Source organism: Suillus discolor (assembly GCF_016758755.1).
Source record: "Suillus discolor strain FC423 chromosome Unknown F5147scaffold_22, whole genome shotgun sequence".
Classification (NCBI taxonomy): domain Eukaryota; kingdom Fungi; phylum Basidiomycota; class Agaricomycetes; order Boletales; family Suillaceae; genus Suillus; species Suillus discolor.
This window is the reverse complement of record NW_024541269.1, coordinates 451,791-473,661: the sequence shown is the minus strand read 5'-3', so window position 1 is coordinate 473,661 and position 21,871 is coordinate 451,791. Positions and strand designations below refer to the sequence as shown.

Genomic DNA, 21,871 nt, shown 5'->3' with positions numbered 1-21,871 from the left:
TTGATAGTGCGTGCAGCAATCTCCATCTGTTGTGCAAATTGCATTTGTTCTGCCACATGCACTGACAACCATAGATGCTGCCAAAGAAGCAGCAACGGCGAGGAACGAGAAACGCATTTTCTATGTTAGGTGATGCTGCGAGGATATAAAGAATCTTCTGAGGGGGTTGTCGAATGATATCGAGGAACGCTATGGGACGACAGCCAGCTTTTATATCGTGCATATGCTTATGAGCATGATTCTGATCGATCAGGCAGAATTGTTGTAGCTGTCTTGATGGCAAAAATTTCGGTAGAACCTGCAGGAGCGTATTCAATTGATTACCTCAAATCTACTGTTGCTGGAATCTGATTAATGGGTATAGTCCATGATATGCGAGTTCTCCCGCTGTCTTTGACTCCGTCTACTAAATGGTTACTCCTGAACTCAGCGCTTACAGATAAAGCAACAATACATTGCCAGCACAGTTGTACAACATACGAGTTCAATTCTATGCATGCGCAAGCGTGAAAGGGTCTTCTGCCACTATCGTTACGGCGGCATCAGCCAGAAAACCTACATTCCACTCCACTTCGGTGGACGGGCGCGCGGTATTTTTCCCCTCAGCATCCATCCTGGTCAATATGTGCTTGCACACTTGTTCTGCTGTTAGTCGATCTTCCGGTTTATGTTTCCACAGGGTTTCTATGAGACTCCACATAAAGTCGTCCAACACTTGGTGCGTGTCACGTGGCCCGGGGCGCTCTGGCCGCTTTTTCGCCAGCACTAACTGAATGATCGGCTGGTTTTGAAACGGGCACCTCCCAGTAAACATCTGCAAGTTTTGTCGTAGGTCAAGCCGAATGAAGTATTTTGTTTCCATACCTCATAACAGACGCAAGCCAACGCATACATGTCGCACCGCCTTGTGTCAAAGTTCTGGAGATCAGCTTCACTATTTGCGGCAAGAAGTTCTGGAGCCATAAAATGAGAGGTTCCTATGACATTGGATGATGTTGTGGTCATTTGATTATTAGGATCTCGAGCCTTTACAATTCCAAAATCCGCTATACATGCACGCCCGGAAGACGTTATCAGGATATTAACCTGCAAATTCAAAGTTTTGACTCTCTAGAATCAGAGGTAGGCGCATACACTTACGCCTTTCAGGTCGCGATGAGTCACTGCTGGGTCCATTGAGTGTAGGTACTCTAGGCCCCGTGCAACATCCAGGATCTTCACTACCGTAAGCTGGATCTCTTGGTATAAAGTAAACCTGTACTTACCAGTGGATACCTGTCAGCATCACGATGCTCCTTAAGGTAGTGGTTAACATGACCATCTTTCATCCAGGGGGATACGAGGCACCAGGTCTTCTCAGCGTCGTTATCAAAGACGTATACACCGTAGAACGGAAGACAGTTAGCATGTCGTACATGATACCAGATCACTGCCTCGTTAGAAAACGACTACAACGCATGTCAACATGTGATCTTCTGTAGACGTCTGAATTGAAATTACTGACTTTATCAAATCGTTCTCGGGAACGATTACCCTCTAGCACCTTTTTCACAGCAACAAGGCGGCTGTTTAACTTGCCTTCATAGATCAAGCCAAATCCGCCACGAAAATCGGTACGTTTTATGTCCTGAATACAACGAAGTTGCAAACTCTGCGGGAACCGTCCAGATTTCCTGGAGAGTTTGATCACAGCATTCACCAGATACCTTCTATATTTTTCCAGAATTTCAGACCGAGCCGCAAGTAGCTAACAAATGTCAAAGGGCGACTACGGAACTCTAAGTTAACGCTTACATTTTGCAGGATATCAACCATGAACTGTGCTTTGTCATCGGCATAGAAAGTGTGCCAGTTGTCGGGCTCTGATGTTGTGTGCTCAACAATCAATGTTCCTATGTTGTTGATGTCGAGATCGTGTAATTTTGTATCGTTAATCAGGCCAGTATTGCAAATGTGCGTTCCGACTTGTGACTGTTCATACCATTCAGTAGACTCCCCACTGACTAAAGTTTTGCACACCCTTTGTAGAATGTGGACCAGCCCGTCCTTCATAGTCTTTAAATTTGGAAGGCAAGCATCGCCTTCTCCTATCAACCTCACTTTTAGGTCTTCGAGTTCGACAATAAGACTGGTGTCGCGCATGAGAATTCAAACCACTGGTTCCAAAATATGAATATGACCCCGACCTTTGTTTCTCTGGAGCGCATAGTTGAAGATGCGTGAAGGTGTACGCATACAGCGCCTGATGGCAGCGTAAATCATGACACCGACTGACCGTTGCAACGCCGATGGACTCACCCCAAGAACAGGCAGTTCCTCGACGTCCTCGCTGCACGCTTGTCTCAACTGATCCGGCAAGGCGATGAACGCATGCACGATGTCTTGGATATCCAATTGGAATGTGTGGCGTTCCGGTCGAGTGATGACAGGAGCTGGCCGGGTGCTTGCCCTGGCTTGCCATTCCCCGAATGACACCGTGGGTCTGGGGACTCTGGGAACTCTGCGCGCATGTTTGTTAGGCAGCAGATGGCGTTCTCGTATATGGTGCTGCATATCCACGCGTTCAAGGACCGCATCGCAAGACGCGCATTTCATCATCTGCATGGTTACAATAATCGTTGATCTCTCAAGTCGACTGGGCGATGAAGATCTTGGTTATCACAAAACAATCAAAATCCTCACCATTGGGGGATGTAAAAGGCGTACCATGGACTGAAACTGCTTATCAGGCAAGAAAGATGCGGCGGCGTGAGAGTGGCAGCTAAAGTGAACTCCAGCTGGCGCTAAATGCGTGTGCAAATTCATCTATGCCATCGGACCGACCCTTTCAATTGGAAGACGACCGAATGAAATTCTATATGCAACAAGGCTGAGAGATGAGGTGTGACAATGATGGACGGAATATCAATAGATGATGTTTGTAAGATAATCAGCAAGAAAAAAGAGGTCATCAGGTATCATTAATCGGTAGGGAAGTGTCATGTTGGAAAGTAATCAGATAAACATAGTACTATGTCGATATCCTCGGCAGAAAATGTCAACTAGGAAGGAATCACGCGAGACCAGTCTTTGCGATGTGCGATCGGATAATAGCCTCTCCCACTGACGTATCTGTATGAGCACTTGGGAGGGCAGACATCTGTAAGAACGTACCATTGACTATGATGTCCTGCGTTGCCCGGATATCCTGAATTTATATTGATTAGGTCTCGTGCAAACCTCGAATGACCAGAAAACTCACCAGCATAGAGGTGAAGTGCTGGATGGCGACACAATTATTAGCGAACAAAGTTACTTCAAGACACGAGAAAAATCTATACATACAACATACAACGCTCGACGGCTGATATCGTGGCGCCTGTGAACTTGAATAAAGTGTGCCCTGAAATATTCTGACACATCGGCGTAGGTGTTCGGGCGGTCGCCGTATGATGTGATACTGTCGTTGAGCTGTGAGCACAGCCAACCAATAAGTGATCATCAAATCTTACTATTTCCGCACTTTGACCCCAGCTTCTAGCTTCTTCCTTAGTAGATCAGTCTGCGCACAGTCACGTCACATCAGTCACACAGTCAAGGCTGTAAAAATGATGAAAACCTTGTTTAGCATCAGAACCAAATGCGAGTTCTTCAGGAGTTTGTTTGAGCATATAGCTGTGAATAGCTGCAACGAGTCGTCCACTCTATTTGTCCGCGGATCTTCTTCAAGATACTATTTCAGGTACAATGAATAGGAGCACAAGGGGAGAATACACAAGAACATACTTGATCAAATGCACTGATTGGCGCTAAAAAAATGATTGCAGTTGCTAATCCGAAACCAAGAAACACGGTCAGTTAGTAAACATTCCTTTTTGCGGACAATGAATGCGCCTCCGCGGCGCCCGTGTCCGCAAGGTGGCAAATGCAACAGAGCAAAACACCCACCATCGTCAAAGTATGGCACCCACGCGTGGCGCTGAGGCGATGGTTCGGAGTCAGACGGGAGATTTGTTTAGATCATTAAATATCATGAACTCGCCTGGCCACGCTAAAAATGAGTGTGGCGCCTTGTTGAGCTAAACAATAGAACAAGAAAAATAGGCACACACGTACAGCTCCGCCGACGTCGTACATCAACCAGTTATATCTAGAGCCGCATAATTCTATATCGAAAGAATGCTCAGCCACACCGAGCGTTTGTAGTCTAACGTTGAGAAGATCGGCTAGATCAGACGCATTCAACGTTTGTAAACAATTTCAGAACAAATATGCACTTACCTGTTGAGGGAAGGTAATCAGGCTGCGCGACACGTTTGATGCTGTCCAGGAAGCTGCGAGGACAGTCAACAAACAACACTCAAGGTACAGATGGGACGTACAATGGTGCAGACTCATCAAGCCTGATTCGCCTGTTGTTGAGGAGTATCCGAACGGCCGGGTGCTTCCAGAGCTCATCTACCTCATTTTGAACAGAAATGAGCGTCCTCGAAGCCAGGCTGGTCACCTGAGCAACAGCGGGAGAAAGTCCGCCAGTACCAGGAAGCGCACGACTCCGGTTGGGCGATAAAGGGGTGACAAGGGCCTGCCATCCTGCACGAACATATACACCAGTTCGGCCGCCGGTCACAGCGACTCCGCCGCTGAGTTCCGATGCCAGCGAGTCCTCCATTGCAACCAGAGGCACCAACTTAGTACGCAGCCCGGAGAATTCCTCGCTCAGATCACCCAAGGGGGCTAGGGAATGTGCGACAGCCTGGCCCTCCAACGAATCATCAATCGAAAGGTTGTTGAGTTCGTGGTCTAGCTCGTCTAGGATCATTCGAACAGCCTTGAGTATGTTGAAATATACAACCGGACGCCATAGGGGACGTTCATGATCGAGGGCATGTTGGGCGTAGTACAACTGGAATTGCTTCTGGAGTGTTGATTTTCCGGATTCTGCCTGGCCAAGAAGCATGACTGTATGATTACATACATACGTTTAAGTCAACTCGGAGTGGGTAGTGTTCCTCGACAGAACGTACCCTTCACTTGTCTTCTCTGAGCATCCTTGCGCCGCACCCAGTCTCTCTGCAGATTTCGATGATGAAGAGTTCCTAGTTAAGCAGAGGAAAATGGGGTACAAACCTTGAGCTCCTCATCAATTTTCTGGCTGACTCTAGCAGCCTCTTCATCGTAGAACTGGTATTCCTTGTCAATGTTGGAGGCGTCGAAGGTCTGCATTAGGATTGGTTCGGAGGTGGAATGGGCATGACCCGGTCGTTTGGTCATTCTTCGGTTTGAGCACTTTCAACTTGAGATGCGAACGGTGGAGGAGAAGGTCGATTGCGGCATGCCTGACAGGGCTAATATCCCACGTATGTACACTAGTACAGGAATTTGGGCAACGAAGATCAAAGTAATACTTCCAGTCCCATCAAACTATCGTTGTTTAGGTAAGCTATGGAAACACCTTACAGCAAACCGTCCTTTATTCCCTTATACACCTTGACAAGTCACTATCGTGATGGCTTTTGGTACTGAACTGACTTTTTAGTCCAATAACATCACATCTTTCGAGGGAACGCACTCGTGACTTTGATCATATCCGAGAGCACGGGTGATCACTGAGGCTATGCTGATGGTGGCTCATGTTGCAGTAGCTGCTTTTCCCGACGGAGTTGAAGCGTTCCATAAGCCCTTAGGTCAGTGCCTGTGGATCCTCAGCTCCACCCGGCGGCCATCACCGACTCACTGTGGCAACCGCAGAACACTTAGCATGTGCTACAAGATATGCAACTGGCATCATATAGTATCATACGGGCATATTCTGTGAACGAGGTTGTCACAAATCAAAGACACGAGTAGTAACGTTGCGATTCATGCTGTGCTTCCCAAAGGTGCAATCGCACTTTTCTAAATTTGCTGCAGATAATAATCACGCTGGCCAGGATCAGTCATCTTCAATACGACTATCCGAAATTAACAGCATAGCTACTGCCTCTTTGATGACGCCTTTCCTATCCTCCTGTCACTCTCCATAAGATCCGTGCACTGGAGATCCGTTGTTGATGGACTACGGCTCAGACTGCCGAACAACGTAGACATTATGGTATGTATGGTGGACAGACAATACGCGGCAGTAGCTGCCACGGGACACGACCACCGTCTCTTGGACTTGTGGTTTATTTTCGGTTGACGGATGAACGATCCCACAATTAATAATGGCCACAGCACGCAGCCTCAGTGACTCGACGCTTGAGCGGCATCAGATATTTAGGTTCAGACCTCCAAGTTTCGCATGCATCCATATGCTTATTGTTCTTCTCTAAGGGCGCCGTCTTGTGTAGTACAGTGCAATTGTCTAAGAAGCATCAATCACCCATCGTACACCACGACAAGTCTACAAAACATCACCATGTGAGTATTTACTTCATTTGTCGCACGAAATACACTGCTTCGAGTGCTAAAAATAGTTCTTCAAGCGAATAACTCGCATTCTGTATGTCCCAAGATCTCCCATAATAGGGTCAACAATTGGATGACTATCCGCAGGTTCGAATAAAACTAATACAATATAATCGACCACACTCAGAAGTGAAACTGTGACACCGCACTTCATTCGAGTTCATTATCTGGCGCCCATTCCATTGATTCCAATGAGGAACAACCGCGATTCATGTCCAACCCAAACTTCTTTTTGGACTCATATGTGTGCGACTTATCACTGCAACCCGTGCGTGAATTACATGGTTGACATACGATCTTGTCGACTCTCGAGAAAGCTCGACTTCAGCCATTCGCGTTGCTGCTAACGTCCTCGTATCTTCTACGTGGTCGACTCTTCGTCGTCAAGCGCTGTAACGGTATCTTCACATTGCCACAAATTCCGCATTATTGACATTCCAACGTTCTATGGTTTTGTTTTTTATATAGAATATTGTTCGCAAATGCCTTTCAAAGTCCAAACCAATCTAGTCTATTTTGTCTGTCAACTCAGACGCGATTATAGCGCCTCGAAGCCCGAGGGTATATGAAGCATATTCGATTGCAGTCTCACGATGCACACCCATCTCAATATTCGATCCGAGGTTCAGGAAGTGCTGCAAACGAGATCAGCTTGTCGGTTTGTCAGACGCTTCCAAACGTTCGCCGACGGCGTGCGGAAATAATGGTCGACGAGCCCCGTTCCCTGATCTCGTTACAAGATGCTACCATACACAGAATTCGGTTTTGTCACATTCAAGGGCTGCCAGTGTATCACTTGGACTTTGTCAGTAGAAAAAAATATTCGTGTTGTGAATTCAAGCTATATACGAAAGTAATTCAGGTCACCCCGCGATATGACATTCTTCCTTATGATGGTTATCCATTCTCTTCCACCTGGGGGTGAGTAGTATTTCTCGTCTTCGCCTCGGGACAACCTCGGGACGATAACTTGAGGAGACGGGATTCCGGTCTTATCCGTGAAAGTTCACACCACCTCAACGTCACATAAGTTCTCCGAGTCCGCTCGTTCACGCGTTACAGTTCGCGCTTCGTTTGCTTGTGTCGCACAACTTAATACTACATAGAGTGTCCTGACTCTTGACGTCACTGTACTACGGTTCGCCTCACTGAAATGTCTCGTCCTGTCCAACATGCTTTCTCCTTCCTCCGTTCCGGAATGAGAGCGAACCACAACGTACGCTCATCGTTTGCGGCATTTAGCAGACGTACGATGGCTTCCGCTGCCCCACATGCATCTCATGGCAACTACGGGAGTGATACACCATGGATGGTGCGTGCTCTTGCGATGCCCCCGTTAGTCTGAGTAAAATAAATCATTTTTTGCATTGAAATCTTCAGATTGGCTCGGCTTTGGTATTTGGTCCTGCGGTAGGTTTCCAGACGCGTCTTTTTTACATCGAAAGCAAGTCTAAGGGATGGTTTTAGGTGCTCTATCTCTTGTCGCCATCTACGCGCAAGACTACCCATGCCCATGAGTCGGAGCACAGTCACAACGCACACCGGAGTGTATGTCCATCTTTTGTTATGTTCAGTAAATAACTCACGGGAACTGCACAGGACGCCAGTGATGTAAGCATACGAAATTGATATTGTAATGCTACTGTTTTTTAACGGAAGTTACGTGTGTTCACGGCGCTTTGCATAGCATGTCGAGCCGCAACCCTCTGCAATGAAAGATGATGAAGGCACTGAGGTTTCTGGTGAGGAGATCAAGCAGTCGATGGAGCAGGCATTCGTGCGTTTGTTTTCTTACCGACTCGCTCATGTTTTTATATATTATACGAAGGACGCCGATTCTCCCAAGGACGCTCAGGAGCATGAGGAAGCTGTCGCTAAAGATGAAGAGACTTCTGTAGCATCGAGCGAAACTGTTTCCCAGGAGAGTGCAGATTCTGCTCCCTCAGAGGTTGATTCAACGCCATCCAAGGAGGAGGAACCAGAGGTCGCACCGGAAGTTGCTCAACCTCAGTCTCCAGAGGCAAGCGAGCCTAGCCAGGAAGCTGCTGTAAGTTTCCTTTCGTCCCAGTCTTGACGTGTACTCATGGCACGCTAGGAAGAGAAGCATTGAGTGATCAACTTATAAAATTTATCATAGAGTTGTGTCTACTTATTTAGTATTTACCTAGTAAGTAGTTGTGCGTCACCTTACAACGCACCCGAAAACCATTGCTTTCCTGCATAACATCCCTAAATTACCCGAGTGATAATAGTGACTTTTGAACGTTACTCCGCCTCGAGTTCAACCAAAACATATAACTATTTGTTCTATCCATCATGATATCGTCTACTTTTAGATCGCCTCAAAGGGCTCTACCATTACAATTGTCCGGCAGGGCCAGGCTCCTTTCCGCTTGTATTGGCTGCCGTCTCAATAGGCTTCATGGCAGGGAACAAAAGCACTTCCTTGATGTCTGCACACGACCATCAGCATCTACGTAACATTAGACCGGACGACACGTACTGGGGGAGTCAGTAAGGAACATGATGAGCCGGTCGATACCCATGCCCCAGCCTGCGGTTGGTGGCAGACCATGTTCAAGCCTGTATTTGTTGGGTTTAGGAAGAGTAATGAATCGGCCAGAAGTAGAACATACGCATCAACAAATACTTCATCTACACCTTGTGCTTCATCATCACCTTGCTCCTTCTGACGCGACTGAAGTTGGATAGTAAAAAAATGTAAGCAGTAGATGAGATAATGGATCGCGTCTTACCTGCTCCTCGAAGCGCAACCGTTGCTCAAATGGATCATTCAACTCAGTGTACGCATTGCAAAACTCCTTCCCGCACATGAAGCCTTCGAAACGCTCGCACAGACCAGGACGTGAGCGGTGGTTCTTGGCGAGGGGAGACATGACTTGTGGGTGGCCAGCTGCATATATGGAGGTGTGGTTAGCGTAGGGGAGAAGAGATGACAGTAAGACATACTGATGAATGCAGGAGAGATACACAGGGGCTCGATGAAATCTCCAACAAGCTATGCGCGAGTTAATAACGGCGTTGATAGATACCGAAGAAGACAGACCTTATCAAGGAGTCGGGCGTTAGTCCGGGGCTCACTGCAATCAACATTGTGCTGTGACACATCAGCGACATTCCTCAGAGGTCGAGATCAAATCACTGACCTTGACACACAAGTCTCGCAAGAACTTGTTAGTCTCCGCCGTGTGCAGCGTGTCACCAGAGGGGAACTTGACTCCTGTCTTCTCCTCGAGCGTCTCGATCATGTCATACCTCTTCCACGGCGTCTTGAAGTCCATCACGAGCTCCTTGCCATCCTTGCCCTCGGGGTGATACTTCACAATCGTGCTCCCGCCGTTGAGGTACTTGACCATGCTCTCGAGAAGATTCTCCGTAATTTCCATCAGGTCATACATATCCGCGTAGGCCATGTAAAACTCGCAGAGAGTGAACTCAGGGTTGTGTGTCAAATCAATGCCTTCATTCCGGAAGACACGTCCGATCTCGTACACACGGTCGAGTCCACCGACAGTAAGCTGCTTCAGGTACAGCTCAGGTGCAACACGGAGGTACAAGTCCAAATCCAGATCATTATGATGCGTCACGAATGGACGTGCAGTGGCACCACCTGCAACCATGCTCGTCATAGGTGTCTCAACCTCGAGGAAGCCGAGGTTATCAAGGTAGCGGCGGAGGTAATTGATCACGCGTGCGCGCGTGATGAAAATGTTGCGCGTACCAGGGGACATGATGAGATCGAGGTAACGCTTGCGATATCGGGTCTCCTGGTCCTTAAGACCAAAGTGGGCGGATGGGAGTTGGTGCAGATTGGGTGCGAGGAGAACCATGGATGAGGGGGAGATGCTGAGCTCGCCTTTCTGACTGCGCGAGGGGTAGCCAGTGACACCGACGATGTCTCCGCGGCGGAAGAGTGCCTGCGTAGACATGAATTCATCCGAGTTTTCTGCATCGCTTTACACGATTCAATAAATGCAAGTTGTCATTGAAGATGGACCTTACCGGACGTTTGCGAGAATCTGTACCTGCGTGCCTTCGCCGTGTAGGTCGTAGAACTTGAGTTTGTTTCCGCTACTCCGGATATTGTGTACACGGCCGGATAGAGCAACAATTACGTCGTCGAGCTTCTTGCCAGCAGGAATCAAGCCTTCCTCGCTGTACTGTTCAACAAAAGAGGCGATGCTCTGGGTGACGTGAAATTTGTGCGGGTAAGGATTGGGAGACTGGGTCTCCTTGAGCTTTTGGATTGTACGAGCACGCAGCTCGAAATATTGCTACATCGTGTCAGGATCACTGCTCAATTGCTAGCAGAGATTACCCACATTCGGGTTGAGGTCATCCTCATTTGCGGCTGCAGGCTTAGATGCAGCTTGAGGTGGTGCGGCAGCGGCCTTGTCCGCCTTCTTCGCATCCCTTTCGCGCTGCTTTTCGCGACGCTTCAGCTCACTGTGCACGACGATCTGTGAGTGGGCAGATATGATTATGATCATTAATGACTCGTCACGCACGTTTTGGAAATCATCTCTCCCGTGACGGGATCTTTGTGTGTTCCTGCAGGACTGTCTGATGCCATGGTTCTAAGCAAGATAATGGGAGGTTGTGTAGGTCTGACAGGATATCTTGATGGTATCTGACGCAAAGAAGTAAGGAATCTTAATCTTTGCATGTAACATTTTTGGACCATATCAATTCCTTGAAACGAGTCAGGCATCACGTGACAATGCCGCAAATGCCGCAAGGCGGAACTTGAAAAATGACTTAGCAGTGCCGCAATGCCGATTAGTCATGGGAGTTGGTTACATAATAAGATTATCCGTTTTGGTAGTGCTTACAGGGTATGCCAATCGATACAGACCGGCCCACGCCGCAAACAACTCCTTCGACATCACCCACAACAACGACAATGTCTTCTGATTACGATTACTCCGACGACGAGGACGCTTTCTACGATGATGAGGACATGATCAGTACTGGTGATGATGGTATGTTACCCTTCTTGTTGTGGCTCATTCGATCGCCGACAACATCGCAGGTTCAGCACCCAGCGATGATGACATGGACATGGAGTTCGCGGATGACTTTAAAGTCCCTCAACATTCGCCCCGCAAGGCGTATGAAATCGAACATGAATCACTCTCCCAGCAAGCAATTGAGAAGCTCTCGGCTGCTGATGTGGACCATATATCAAGCATATTCGGCGTCGATGTCCGTATGAATGTCTTCAGTTTGATTTCACACTGATGGTTCTGTTCTGCAATTCTTCTTCGCGATGTATAGGAAAGTACAGCTTCCTTATTGCTGCGTAACATGAATTGGAATAAGGAACGCCTCATCGAGAAGTACATGGACAATGCATCCTCCGTTTCTGTCGCGGCTGGTGTATCGACCCCTTCCCGCGCCTCCCCCTCTGTAACGGGTCCTGCACCCATCCGCTCATCAGGCAGCCGTCGCAGAACAACTCGGCTGACACCAGGTACGTCACTCGTAACTGATATATATGACCCAACTTACCTCGCGTGCCTAGTTCCCAAACCCGAACCTTGGGTTTGCCCCATTTGTTTCGACGACTCTCAAACGTCATTCCTCTCACTATCATGCGACCATTCCTTCTGTGCAGGCTGCTGGACAGCATATATAACCTCCAAGATTCGTGAGGAGGGCGAGCATGCTATCCGTTGCATGGCTGAAGGCTGTGCACTTGTTGCACCTGACCCCTTCATTATGTCTACTTTAGAGAAATATGGTGAGGATGAAGATGGACGGACTCGTGAGCGATTCCAGGAATTGCTCGTTCGGCACTTTGTCGGTGCTAACACACACCTGAAATATTGTCCTTACCCATCATGCACTTACACCGTCTCGTGCCCTTCTGCTTCCTCCCGTTCATCCCTCACAACTATGGTGCCAACCGTCAGTTGCGGTGCAAATCATAAGTTCTGCTTTGGGTGTTCTATCGACAGTGACCATCGCCCAGTCATTTGTCCCGTCGCCAAGATGTGGTTGAAGAAGTGTAGGGATGACAGTGAAACTGCAAATTGGATCAAGAGTAACACAAAGGAATGTAGTAAGTGCCAGAGTACTATAGAGAAAAACGGTGGTTGCAAGTGCGTGTCTCATCTCGGAAAATATGAGACTATGCTGATTGTTTTGTCAGCCACATGACTTGCAAGAAATGCAAGTATGAATTCTGCTGGGTGTGCATGGGTTCGTGTCTCGTACATCGCCTCGTTTTATTCTGACATTCTGTTCCACACAGGCCCCTGGTCTGAACACGGCACAGCGTGGTATTCGTGCAATCGCTACGATGAGAAGGCCGGTGTGGACGCCCGTGATGCGCAGTCCAAGTCCCGTGCTTCCCTGGAGCGTTACCTCCACTACTACAACCGGTGGGCGAATCATGAGCAGTCCGCAAAACTATCTGTCGAGATGTACAATAAGACCGAGAAGAAGATGGAGGAGATGCAAATAACGTCCTCGCTCACTTGGATTGAGGTGCAATTCATGAAGCGTGCTGTAGAAGAGGCAGAACGATGTCGCGCCACGCTAAAATGGACGTACGCAATGGCGTTTTATCTGGACAAGGGAAATGAGAAAGAACTGTTCGAGGATAATCAGAGGTAAGACATTCGATCTGGATTTCACCTCCGCTCCATCATATTCTACGGATCTGTTTAATCGTTTTTTGTAGGGATCTGGAAAAAGCGGTCGAGGATTTATCGGAGCTGCTTGAATCACCAATTGATCCAGAAACAATCTCGACTTTGCGGCAGAAGGTGACTGATAAGACGGTGCGCTGTTTCTATACGTGTTACTATTACATGCTCATCCTTGTTCACTCTTCAGGTCTATGTCGCGAAACGCAACGAGATACTATTGGAGGATACTTCAAATGGTTTTGCGGAAGGGCGCTGGAAGTGGAATATTGCGGTAGAGGGGTTTGAGTAGATGCCAGCCATTCTTCCCTGACACTGAGATTGCGCACTACAATTTCCCCTACTTGCACCTCTCCAACTTAGCACAATTTCATCATTCCCCTTCCACACTTGCCCTACCTTTAAGATATCCAACATCGTTAAATCACTGTATTTCTTGGACATTATCTGGACTGCGAAGCGTAATATTAAGAATTAAGCAGAAACTTGCTAAGACCTAGTTCAGACCTTTAATGGAGGGTCCAGCGACGATAGTTGAGGTTATCCCCGTTCAAAGTTTTCAGATAACTCCTGAAGTCAAGCCTCGTGCACTTGAATTCAATACCGTTCGGTACTGATAGTTACATGGAGGGGCTGATGTCCTTTGGGCTGACATCGTGGTGTTACTTATATAGCTGGTGTCTGGCTTGGTCTGCCATGACAGCCATGTTAATAGCATTACGCATGGCCTCAATAGCGATCTTGTGAGAGTACCCTGTGGGCTTGAATAACGCAAACGCAACCTTATAACTGTGGACGATGGTGATGATCCAGGGTGGCACTGGAATTGAGACTCAAAATTCTTCGTTGAACATTACCCGAATTTCAGTTGAAAAGGGCACGATAGATGTGTCCGTGATCTTTCTGAGAGCTTGGGGTAGAAAGCTGCACTGTCCAAGTCATTCTGGGTATTACCTCATGATATTTGCAGAGATGATGAGTGCAAGGAGGATGCTTGATGCCGTGGACATACACAGTTGCACAGTGCACACTATGAAACTGGCAAAGGAGGTTCAAATCACAGCCAACAGGCTGATAAATAATGAGCGATTTGAATTACAACACTGGCAGGTGAACGAAGGTGAACGATAAACGATCTTGGCTGACTACGTTACTGAGGTGATTTTCAATGTCCAGTCATTACATAACCCTACTCAACCGCTTTATATTATATAATTATTACAAGGTGAGAGTTGCTTATCGTCTGTGTTTCAACATGTTTATTCCCCGACAGCTTCCTCTGACGATCGAGTATGCTCTCCACCATGCCTTGGCGGAACAACTGTCGCAGAGCCTTCTTACAAGCTTGCTGACAGATGTTGCATCTGGGTCCAATTTCTCTGAGCGTATAAATGAGTTGGTCAGCGAAGACCCTTCCGCTGCTCAGAAACGAGCATCGCTCTCGACAAGAAAACAACGCCTATCAGACATTCGCCGGAGACTCATGACTTTCGGCAATAATATTTAATTGCTGCGAGGGGGTTACAATGTACTTTCGTCCGTTAGACATCTTTCCTCTTGTTGACCTCCTGTCGACTTCTATCGTTGTCAGTGTAGCGGTTGTGGTACTTTTCTGTTATGTGCTTGAACGTTGTTATATTGCATGTTCGCGAACAAAGCAATCGGGTTCTTTGTTCGTACTAGTACATCGCTGCCTAAATCAAGGAGGCAGCCCTGAGGTGGCTGACCTGAATCCTTAATCGACCTCGACTGGATTCCAGGTGATTGCGCCCTCCTTCCCGCGGTCCAACGCGTCAAGCTTTGCCATGTCCGTAGGTTCAATTTCCCAACCAAATACTTGGCCGTTGGATATGATACGTTCGGGCTGCGAGGATTTGGGTAAAGGCACAAATCTAGGTGGCACCAAATAAGAATATTGGCACATACCAATTGTGCCACTCACCCTCGTTGCAAAGACCACCTAACAAGAATTTGAGCAGGACCTTTGGAGTACTACAACACGTCAAACTTCATGACGCAACCAGATACAGTATGTGGTCACCTTTGTAGAGAGCTCCTGGATGACTTGGTTATCGAGAGCACCACGCACGAGAGGGGAGTAGGCCTGGACAACGATGTTGTTCTTCCTACAATATTCGACAATGGCTTTTTGCTGGCAGAACGGATGTAACTGGTGACAATTTCAGCTTCCTCGCAATGGTTGTATGAGCCAATTGTAGAATTGCTCACCTCTATTTGGTTCACAACGGGAATTTCTAGACCAGCTTCACGAATCTCTTCTATGTGCTTTGCTGAGCTGTGTAAATGTGTAACTGTCAGCCGAGAGGGTACCTATGGGTGGTGATACTTACTAATTGGAGACACCGACAGATTTGATCATCCCGCTCGCCTTGCCGTCCAAAAGAGCCCTGTAGGCGGCAAGACGTGCGTCCTTGCCTCCAGTAGCGCTGTGGGTCAGGTATAAATCATAATACGCTAGTACCTGTCTTGTGAGCCATATATATTATTAGGAAGGTAAGACTTGCAAGATCCAAGGTTCGCGATCGAGTCTTTCAAAGCAGCCGTCGCGCCATCATAGGTGTAATCCGTATGGAAGACCTTCGAAGCTACCGTAACAAAGAGGATCAGATATGGGAGAGGTTGATGTCCAGGAGCTTATCCTCACTGATAAAGACGTCTTCGCGTTTAACGCCACTTTTCCCTACCCCAACACCAACTTGAACTTCATTCTCGTAGTACCGGGCCCCATCGATCATCCTAATAATCCAACTGAGTTTGTAACTTTGATTGATGTGCAATACCTACCGGTAACCATTTTGAAGGGCAACCCTGCAAGCTTCCGCGCATTCATTGTTCAAGGAGACACCAAGCCCAATAGCGGGCATGGTGTGGCCTAAACGATTTGTGTTGATAAGATACTACGTGGACCTATGATGACGAAAACTCACCATCAGAGAGTGTAACTGTTTCAACCATGATTTAGATCTGGAGGGATAAAGATAAGGAAAGAGCTAGCTATTTATGCGAGTCCGAAACGTACGGCGTGCTTGAGACTCCGCTTAGTATGAATGTTATACGCACAGCTTACACGGAAGCCAGCCTCTTCATACTGGAGTTGAAACGTTGACGCGAACTTCGCGAAGGCAGCTCACTATGTCAAGCAAGCAGGCTCAACGTGAGACCTGCATACTAAAGGCTTGAAGGAAGACAATGAGACCGACTTGCTCGCGCTCCTGAATGCTCCAACTGATGCCCCTTCCTGGCTTTGTGTACGCTCGTGGCCGGCTGTCAGAACCACCCCTGCCGAAGATGAAGCGCAGGTGGAGGCCTTACTGCGAACCTTCACTTCTCCCTCTAGAATATCCCGATCCTCATCTGATGGGGGTTTGACTTCGCAGGGTTTGGGTGTGTTAAAAGATAAGGTGAAGAAGAGTATTAGAGGTCCATGTCAAGCTGCGCTGGCGCCTGAGCCAGATACTACACGATTTGATACGGTTGGGGGCGGTGGTGACTGCGGAGAGACGTTTGCTGGTGGCGCTAAGTCATGAACAAAACTGTCCAACTGACTCCAACCATAAAGTTTGCGCCCTGGCACGCGGGACGCACGTGGGTGGACGATGCATCATAAGATTACATAATTGTTGCTCTTCACGTTGATTTGGTTTGTAACTTCTTTGTAACCGTTCGTTTACTCAGGTTCAACTTGAATTCGTAATGCACGACAATTTCAATTCAGACACTGGCCCTAAATTCCGTCGGATTCTCATTCTCGCCGGGGAGTGCTTTAGTTCAAAGTCCTGGCCAGCTGATTTGAAGATATTCACCATCCCTGTGCCGTCTCCATTAAGTCTCTGGACAATCTTATGTTCGGTTGGTGCATTCGATGTTACTTGTTCATCTGCCGCGTTATAGGCTTTTGTCAAATTTCTAAGGGTGCTTCGCTGGCGATCGAGGACGACTCAACTGCGAGGTCCGCCTCGTACCAGCTTCATATATGGTGTTTCGCAATACCTTGCCTCATCTCAAGATAGTGCTGCAATGTATGAATGTTGGGCGACGGAATATAGCCTGAGGGACCAGGGTAGCGTATATGATTCCGAACGTCCTCTGACAGACTGAAAATTTGCTATGCAACCCAAGAGCTATAGCGCATTTCTGTGCCCGAGAGACGTAAACATTCTCCTTTCATTGGCAATTCTGGAGACATCAGTATGTTAGCGCCATCATCTTCCCTCGTCTGTTTTATATTTCTTGTCGGATCGGAAGAGGGCTGTTATGGCCTCAGGGCGGGACCCACAGGAGGTGCCCTCCAACTCTTGTCCTTACGCGAGCGACTAAACGACTTCCTGCGAATTAGGCAGCGGAAGGCACTTGCACCAGCATTCAGCAATGCAGGGATTCGGAAATTCATACCAGTATTTTACGACTCAGCATACAATGTAAGGATTTGCGATGTGGGAAATGTAGCATTTCTGAACTTGACTCTATAGGCCAAAGGTATATGGGACATTGCAATAGAATCGAGCAAAGATGGAAATGCTGCCATCGAGGTTCAGAATTAGTGCGTAGCTTTTCTGGCTTGACAAGTGGCATTCCTAATCGAAACGACTCAAAGGATGGATCATATATCGTACGCAAAAATATTTTGTCATTGACACCTTGAATTGACGCAACATCAGTCTAGACGCGGTTGGCATTGCTGGTTTCTTCCATGATTCTGGTTCGCTCGATTGGAAGCGCACCAGCCTGACCGAGGTGTTCGATACTTTCGGAAGCAACCAACGGGCTTCAGCAGTGAACCAGGTTTTTATCCTGCTCGCATCAGCATTTCCTATCATCACCAAGATCCATACTCGGCAGATGAATCAGTTCAAGAAACCATGAAACACATATTTAACGACTTATTGATTCGTAGCCGCCGGAAGAAGGGTGTGAATATGAGCGAGAGAGGAGAAGTCCATTGTTGGATCGTTGAGTACGTTCTCCGAGAGATTCATCATAATCTCTTTGATTAACGCAGCTATCAGTTAAATCTGAAGGTCCGGATGCCGAGCTTCATATGTCGAAGCACGTAGTGGGCTCAGGTCTGTGGAGACTTCTCGCAGGTTATGAGACGACATCCAAGCGAGTCAGTTTCTTGTCCGCTGCTATCATACTCGCTGACTTCTCATCGACAGTTAGTCTTACGGTAATCCTACTGTCTGTGCACGCTATCACTGTGATGATCAGTAGATGCTGATCGAACTATCGCGACGCTCTGATGTCCAACCCAGGCTCAGAGAAACTGCTTGCGTTTGGCGTTGATCCGACATATGACCAATTAAAGGCTGACCTCCCATACTTGCATGCGGTTGTCCATGAAATTCTACAATTCCATCCTCTAGTGTTGGAATTCACTCGTCTCGTGAGTGTGTATGCCCGCATGTGAACAGATACAACAATAGGTCTACAAGCAGCGGCAGATGATGTCATTCCTTTGAGCGAACCTGGTGCGCACAGTGTCCGGGAAAAATCACAGACAGTATATCTATAGCGAAAGGAACATTGATTATATATCAGGCATGCGGCAATCATTCGCTCTTCGGCCATCTGGGGATCTCACGAAAAGGAATTCAAGCCTGACCGTTGGTCCAAAGACGGTATCGGTGAGGCATCCGCTGACATTAATCGTTGACGACCCGAGGACGTGTCTTGGAAAAGATTTTGCGATCGTGGAATTCAAGGTGAGTGGTGCGAATCAGCCGGTTGCTCACTGCGATGCAGATGGTTCTATCGGTTCTGGTAAAGAACTTCGTATTTGAGATGCGGGATGGACTGGATATTTCAGTCGAAATTGCAAGGGGAGATTTACCCCGTCCACAAGTTGTTGGAGAGGATAGTATTAGGGTACCTCTGAGAGTTCGTTGGCACGAATGATTGGTGTCGCACTAGCGGGTTTACTCTGTTCACTACACTAAATCGAATGAAGATAGACAGCTGAATTTGCGAGAAGTAGTACAAAGGGGATTACATCGAGTGGCACTTCCTACAGGGATGCAAGATTAAGCTCACTAGTTATTTTTACACGTAGCGGGATGGAAGAGATTCTACTGGAAAAATGGGTTTACTGTTCCGACTTGACAGGTGAGGGCCTTTGGTCTGTAGAGCCAGTCGTTTGTTTAACATGTAAGAGGTGGAGCTCCAACTTCAAAGAAATAAGTTGAATGAAATGATACCACCAAAACAAAAACTCACTTCTAACTCCTTGATGCGTGTGTCGATCGAAATATTGGCACTATCCCCATCAACTGGGATAGGCAGATTTGACATTCGCGGTGCTATGTCCATTGCTTGCAGGTTGTCTGGAATCCGAGATTGGTGTGAGTTGGGAACACATGTAGGAAATACCATGACCCACCCAAAGAAGTAAAGTTGAATATGAACACGGTTGCAGGCTCGTCGTTCCAAATAGTTTCGTATGTTGTCTGTTCTTCTTGATCCGGTACTCTTCTTCCCAAACTTAACAAGATAACAATTATAGAAAATGAGGCATCCAACAAAATAATACGTACCCAACTCGATGATCGCGACCCTTCTTCGAGCGTTCATGCACCTTGCCTTCGTGCACATGAAGAGTGTGACCATCAACATCTTTAGATCTCGCCAACCCAGTCAACTTTGCATTCCTGGTCAATCTTACTCTCCTGACTGACTCGGGCCTTGCTTTCCTGACCGACTTTACCTTGATGAACTTCCCTCTCTTCAAGCGCAACACAATTTGACCAATGCCGCTGGAACGATCGTCAAGCATTGAGTCGTCGTCACTGTCTGAAGTGCAGTATTATTAGTTAGAAGTAAGTTCTGGACACAGTTTATGTACTTACCTGTGAAGTCGATGTCTTTGAAGACCAACTTTCCGGTATCTGTTCCATCAGATATGCAGTCGAATTCGACTGTACCTGTCCAGTGCGGGGGCGAGACCCATGGGGGACATTTGAGACCATCCACAAAGGCGGATGACCAGATACCTAAGCGCTGTGGCTTTAAAATCTCCCCTCTGATTTCGATTTCCTTGTGGGGGTATTCATTACTAGTAGTACACAAGTATGATCAATGCCATACCTTGCCCGCTTCTGAGGCAATCCAACACATCTTTATATTCTCTCCCTCAGGCTGCACCTCGGGCTCATGTTCTTTATATTCCGGCAGTGGCTGGTTGTCGATGAATACCGAAGCAGATAATTGACCCAGAATCATGAGTGGCTAGTAACGAGACGATGATGCTGGTGTAGAATATTGAGTGAGATGTAAGACTTGTTTTGAGTTCGACAGGGAATTGTGAACGAAATGGGGTAGAAATGAGACGTGTCAGCAGGTAAAACGAAGAAAGATAGAACAAGGACTAGAGACGAGGACTTTTGGAGGAGCTTTCGATCGTTCTTGGAGCGGGGATCTCACTGTAGGATTCGCTGTAGGTATGAGTGTACATGAGCGGGTATATATACATTTTTGAATACTTGACTAGGCCGGAACGAGGATAAAGAGCATATGGCGAGGTGAAAATACTTCGGTGAAGTAAGGGTATCGTGAAGTTTGAGCACAAGGTGAGATAACGAAAAAGAGAGAAAGGAGATGTAAAAGAGAGAAATGAATGGAATGTATTCACGTAATTCGGTTCGAACATATGATCCGTTCGAGCGTCTCCATTTGTGAAGCATGGTCGGCGCGTAGAGAATATTGAATCCTTGCAGAGACTTGGAATAAGTTGCGTGATTCAAACTTCACTTGACTTTAAGGAGTCAGTGAGTTTGAACGAAATTTGTCAGACGGTCCGAGAAGTTAGGCCTTAGGGTCCAGAAGAGGCTCGACTTTGGGGTACAGATAGTTTGGGGATTACGTGTGACTCGGTGCGCATCGACGTGCCAAATGGCTTATCGATCATCATCGATGATCGATATCCGGCATATGTTCGATGTCTGCATGTGGCATGTGCGGCAGCTTGGTTGTGAAGCTTAGTCACTAAGGTTAGCCACCATGACGTTTTCCTGACCATATTCTGAGAATATCACAGTCATGATATAGATATCACTATGACATGCGCAGCAGTTTCTTCGAGAGTACGCTGCTAACAAGAATTTCGTGAGACTTCATCATGTATTAAAAATGTTATACGCACGTGATGAATTAGTCTCAATGCGTTACTACTAGTAGCAATACGCAAAGTGCTTAGTGCACCAGTGACCAGCCGCTGAGATAAATCATCGAATATTAATGTAGAGATACGCACTTACCTTTGACGTGGTCCAGGTGTTGTCCAAACCTTAAGCTTCGAAGACAGGTGTGACCTGTGACATATGACACCTCAGAATGTACACTGATACTAGTGGTCGCTGTCAGCGTCAGCACTCGGCGATCGATGTAAAGTATCCTTGCAGCCTCCCAGTTGCTTCGTCCTCAATTATGCAAATACCCTGCAGAAGATTCATTTGGCATCGTCGGTTGTAATTTACACACTTCTAATGTTTCTACACCAATCAGACCATCGTCGACGACTTCAAACAAATTGCGGTATGTCCATTTGTCCTAGCGTTCGGTGGCTTTGACCCTTAGGGTCCGTCCAGCCCTGTACCGAACAAACAAATAATGAATCCTTTTGTTTAGACTTGACAAGAATGTTTAGTACCCACCACTGCGAAGTTGAATGATTGTTTAGAGTCAAGCCACCGTAGGCTGAACGCTGTGTTCCTGTCACGCCTCTGACGACACCATCGCCATTGCAGCAAGTGAAC

At 47.3% G+C, this 21,871-nt stretch overlaps 8 protein-coding genes across 8 annotated transcripts; 3 read left to right on the top strand and 5 right to left on the bottom strand.

Annotated features, from left to right (window-relative positions):
* Positions 1 to 414: 414 nt before the first annotated feature.
* On the bottom strand, positions 415 to 2,209 carry F5147DRAFT_691060 (kinase-like domain-containing protein). The gene is made up of 6 exons (XM_041437114.1): positions 1,795 to 2,209; positions 1,505 to 1,747; positions 1,266 to 1,448; positions 1,141 to 1,215; positions 865 to 1,086; positions 415 to 814 (listed from the first exon to the last, which is right to left on the bottom strand). Exons 1-6 carry the CDS (start codon positions 2,140 to 2,142, stop codon positions 491 to 493), a joined length of 1,395 nt encoding a protein of 464 aa, XP_041293834.1. The 5' UTR covers positions 2,143 to 2,209; the 3' UTR covers positions 415 to 490.
* Positions 2,210 to 2,732: 523 nt separating this feature from the next.
* F5147DRAFT_142656 (G-protein alpha subunit) lies at positions 2,733 to 5,404 on the bottom strand. Its single transcript, XM_041428250.1, has 13 exons — positions 5,110 to 5,404; positions 5,007 to 5,052; positions 4,362 to 4,941; positions 4,261 to 4,313; positions 4,090 to 4,205; positions 3,928 to 3,958; positions 3,766 to 3,809; positions 3,599 to 3,712; positions 3,492 to 3,541; positions 3,325 to 3,439; positions 3,242 to 3,259; positions 3,154 to 3,187; positions 2,733 to 3,102 (listed from the first exon to the last, which is right to left on the bottom strand). The coding sequence occupies exons 1-13, from the start codon at positions 5,251 to 5,253 to the stop codon at positions 3,053 to 3,055; spliced, it is 1,395 nt and encodes a 464-aa protein (XP_041293833.1). The 5' UTR covers positions 5,254 to 5,404; the 3' UTR covers positions 2,733 to 3,052.
* A 1,941-nt stretch (positions 5,405 to 7,345) lies between these two features.
* F5147DRAFT_691040 (uncharacterized protein) lies at positions 7,346 to 8,664 on the top strand. The gene is made up of 7 exons (XM_041437113.1): positions 7,346 to 7,741; positions 7,810 to 7,839; positions 7,897 to 7,977; positions 8,029 to 8,040; positions 8,117 to 8,206; positions 8,258 to 8,476; positions 8,525 to 8,664. Exons 1-7 carry the CDS (start codon positions 7,583 to 7,585, stop codon positions 8,537 to 8,539), a joined length of 606 nt encoding a protein of 201 aa, XP_041293832.1. The 5' UTR covers positions 7,346 to 7,582; the 3' UTR covers positions 8,540 to 8,664.
* On the bottom strand, positions 8,665 to 11,136 carry F5147DRAFT_691039 (lysyl-tRNA synthetase; the record flags this gene model as incomplete). The annotated part of the gene is made up of 10 exons (XM_041437112.1): positions 8,665 to 8,882; positions 8,933 to 9,012; positions 9,066 to 9,127; positions 9,186 to 9,343; positions 9,400 to 9,448; positions 9,497 to 9,547; positions 9,597 to 10,404; positions 10,453 to 10,724; positions 10,773 to 10,896; positions 10,959 to 11,136. Coding segments are annotated over 10 exons (1,877 nt in total), but the record flags the coding sequence as incomplete, so codon positions are not given.
* A 174-nt stretch (positions 11,137 to 11,310) lies between these two features.
* Positions 11,311 to 13,719, top strand: F5147DRAFT_836501 (RING-5 domain-containing protein). Its single transcript, XM_041444003.1, has 9 exons — positions 11,311 to 11,432; positions 11,483 to 11,655; positions 11,728 to 11,923; positions 11,975 to 12,554; positions 12,605 to 12,654; positions 12,707 to 13,067; positions 13,139 to 13,238; positions 13,294 to 13,555; positions 13,611 to 13,719. The coding sequence occupies exons 1-8, from the start codon at positions 11,354 to 11,356 to the stop codon at positions 13,393 to 13,395; spliced, it is 1,641 nt and encodes a 546-aa protein (XP_041293830.1). The 5' UTR covers positions 11,311 to 11,353; the 3' UTR covers positions 13,396 to 13,555; positions 13,611 to 13,719.
* A 1,119-nt stretch (positions 13,720 to 14,838) lies between these two features.
* F5147DRAFT_745412 (NADP-dependent oxidoreductase domain-containing protein) lies at positions 14,839 to 15,988 on the bottom strand (the record flags this gene model as incomplete). Its single annotated transcript, XM_041439747.1, has 8 exons — positions 14,839 to 14,995; positions 15,046 to 15,095; positions 15,145 to 15,273; positions 15,333 to 15,399; positions 15,455 to 15,589; positions 15,625 to 15,709; positions 15,769 to 15,860; positions 15,909 to 15,988. 8 exons carry the CDS (start codon positions 15,986 to 15,988, stop codon positions 14,839 to 14,841), a joined length of 795 nt encoding a protein of 264 aa, XP_041293829.1.
* A 659-nt stretch (positions 15,989 to 16,647) lies between these two features.
* F5147DRAFT_753081 (cytochrome P450) lies at positions 16,648 to 19,019 on the top strand (the record flags this gene model as incomplete). Its single annotated transcript, XM_041440234.1, is given in 15 exon segments — positions 16,648 to 16,709; positions 17,036 to 17,189; positions 17,218 to 17,273; positions 17,322 to 17,405; positions 17,461 to 17,542; positions 17,594 to 17,664; positions 17,783 to 17,971; positions 18,019 to 18,034; positions 18,054 to 18,078; positions 18,131 to 18,231; positions 18,336 to 18,365; positions 18,385 to 18,511; positions 18,560 to 18,624; positions 18,740 to 18,826; positions 18,867 to 19,019. 15 exon segments carry the CDS (start codon positions 16,648 to 16,650, stop codon positions 19,017 to 19,019), a joined length of 1,302 nt encoding a protein of 433 aa, XP_041293828.1.
* Positions 19,020 to 19,206: 187 nt separating this feature from the next.
* On the bottom strand, positions 19,207 to 20,339 carry F5147DRAFT_772804 (uncharacterized protein; the record flags this gene model as incomplete). Its single annotated transcript, XM_041441381.1, has 7 exons — positions 19,207 to 19,287; positions 19,338 to 19,444; positions 19,501 to 19,601; positions 19,655 to 19,758; positions 19,825 to 19,910; positions 19,967 to 20,153; positions 20,205 to 20,339. The coding sequence occupies 7 exons, from the start codon at positions 20,337 to 20,339 to the stop codon at positions 19,207 to 19,209; spliced, it is 801 nt and encodes a 266-aa protein (XP_041293827.1).
* Between the last annotated feature and the right edge of the window lie 1,532 nt (positions 20,340 to 21,871).

What these genes read in the sequence shown, in the direction of transcription:
- F5147DRAFT_691060 (XM_041437114.1), bottom strand. Translation starts at nt 2,142, where the DNA reads ATGCGCGACACCAGTCTTATTGTCGAACTCGAAGACCTAAAAGTGAGG. An exon ending in CCCGAGAACGATTTGATAAA is followed by an intron (nt 1,449 to 1,504) that starts GTCAGTAATTTC and finishes CATGCGTTGTAG; the next exon opens with TCGTTTTCTAACGAGGCAGT. An exon ending in CTCATCGCGACCTGAAAGGC is followed by an intron (nt 1,087 to 1,140) that starts GTAAGTGTATGC and finishes TTGAATTTGCAG; the next exon opens with GTTAATATCCTGATAACGTC.
- F5147DRAFT_142656 (XM_041428250.1), bottom strand. Translation starts at nt 5,253, where the DNA reads ATGACCAAACGACCGGGTCATGCCCATTCCACCTCCGAACCAATCCTA. An exon ending in TCAGAGAAGACAAGTGAAGG is followed by an intron (nt 4,942 to 5,006) that starts GTACGTTCTGTC and finishes GTAATCATACAG; the next exon opens with TCATGCTTCTTGGCCAGGCA. An exon ending in CTTGATGAGTCTGCACCATT is followed by an intron (nt 4,314 to 4,361) that starts GTACGTCCCATC and finishes CTGTCCTCGCAG; the next exon opens with CTTCCTGGACAGCATCAAAC.
- F5147DRAFT_691040 (XM_041437113.1), top strand. Translation starts at nt 7,583, where the DNA reads ATGTCTCGTCCTGTCCAACATGCTTTCTCCTTCCTCCGTTCCGGAATG. An exon ending in CTTTGGTATTTGGTCCTGCG is followed by an intron (nt 7,840 to 7,896) that starts GTAGGTTTCCAG and finishes GGATGGTTTTAG; the next exon opens with GTGCTCTATCTCTTGTCGCC. An exon ending in AGTCGATGGAGCAGGCATTC is followed by an intron (nt 8,207 to 8,257) that starts GTGCGTTTGTTT and finishes TATTATACGAAG; the next exon opens with GACGCCGATTCTCCCAAGGA.
- F5147DRAFT_836501 (XM_041444003.1), top strand. Translation starts at nt 11,354, where the DNA reads ATGTCTTCTGATTACGATTACTCCGACGACGAGGACGCTTTCTACGAT. An exon ending in CTGTTCGAGGATAATCAGAG is followed by an intron (nt 13,068 to 13,138) that starts GTAAGACATTCG and finishes CGTTTTTTGTAG; the next exon opens with GGATCTGGAAAAAGCGGTCG. An exon ending in AGAAGGTGACTGATAAGACG is followed by an intron (nt 13,239 to 13,293) that starts GTGCGCTGTTTC and finishes TTCACTCTTCAG; the next exon opens with GTCTATGTCGCGAAACGCAA.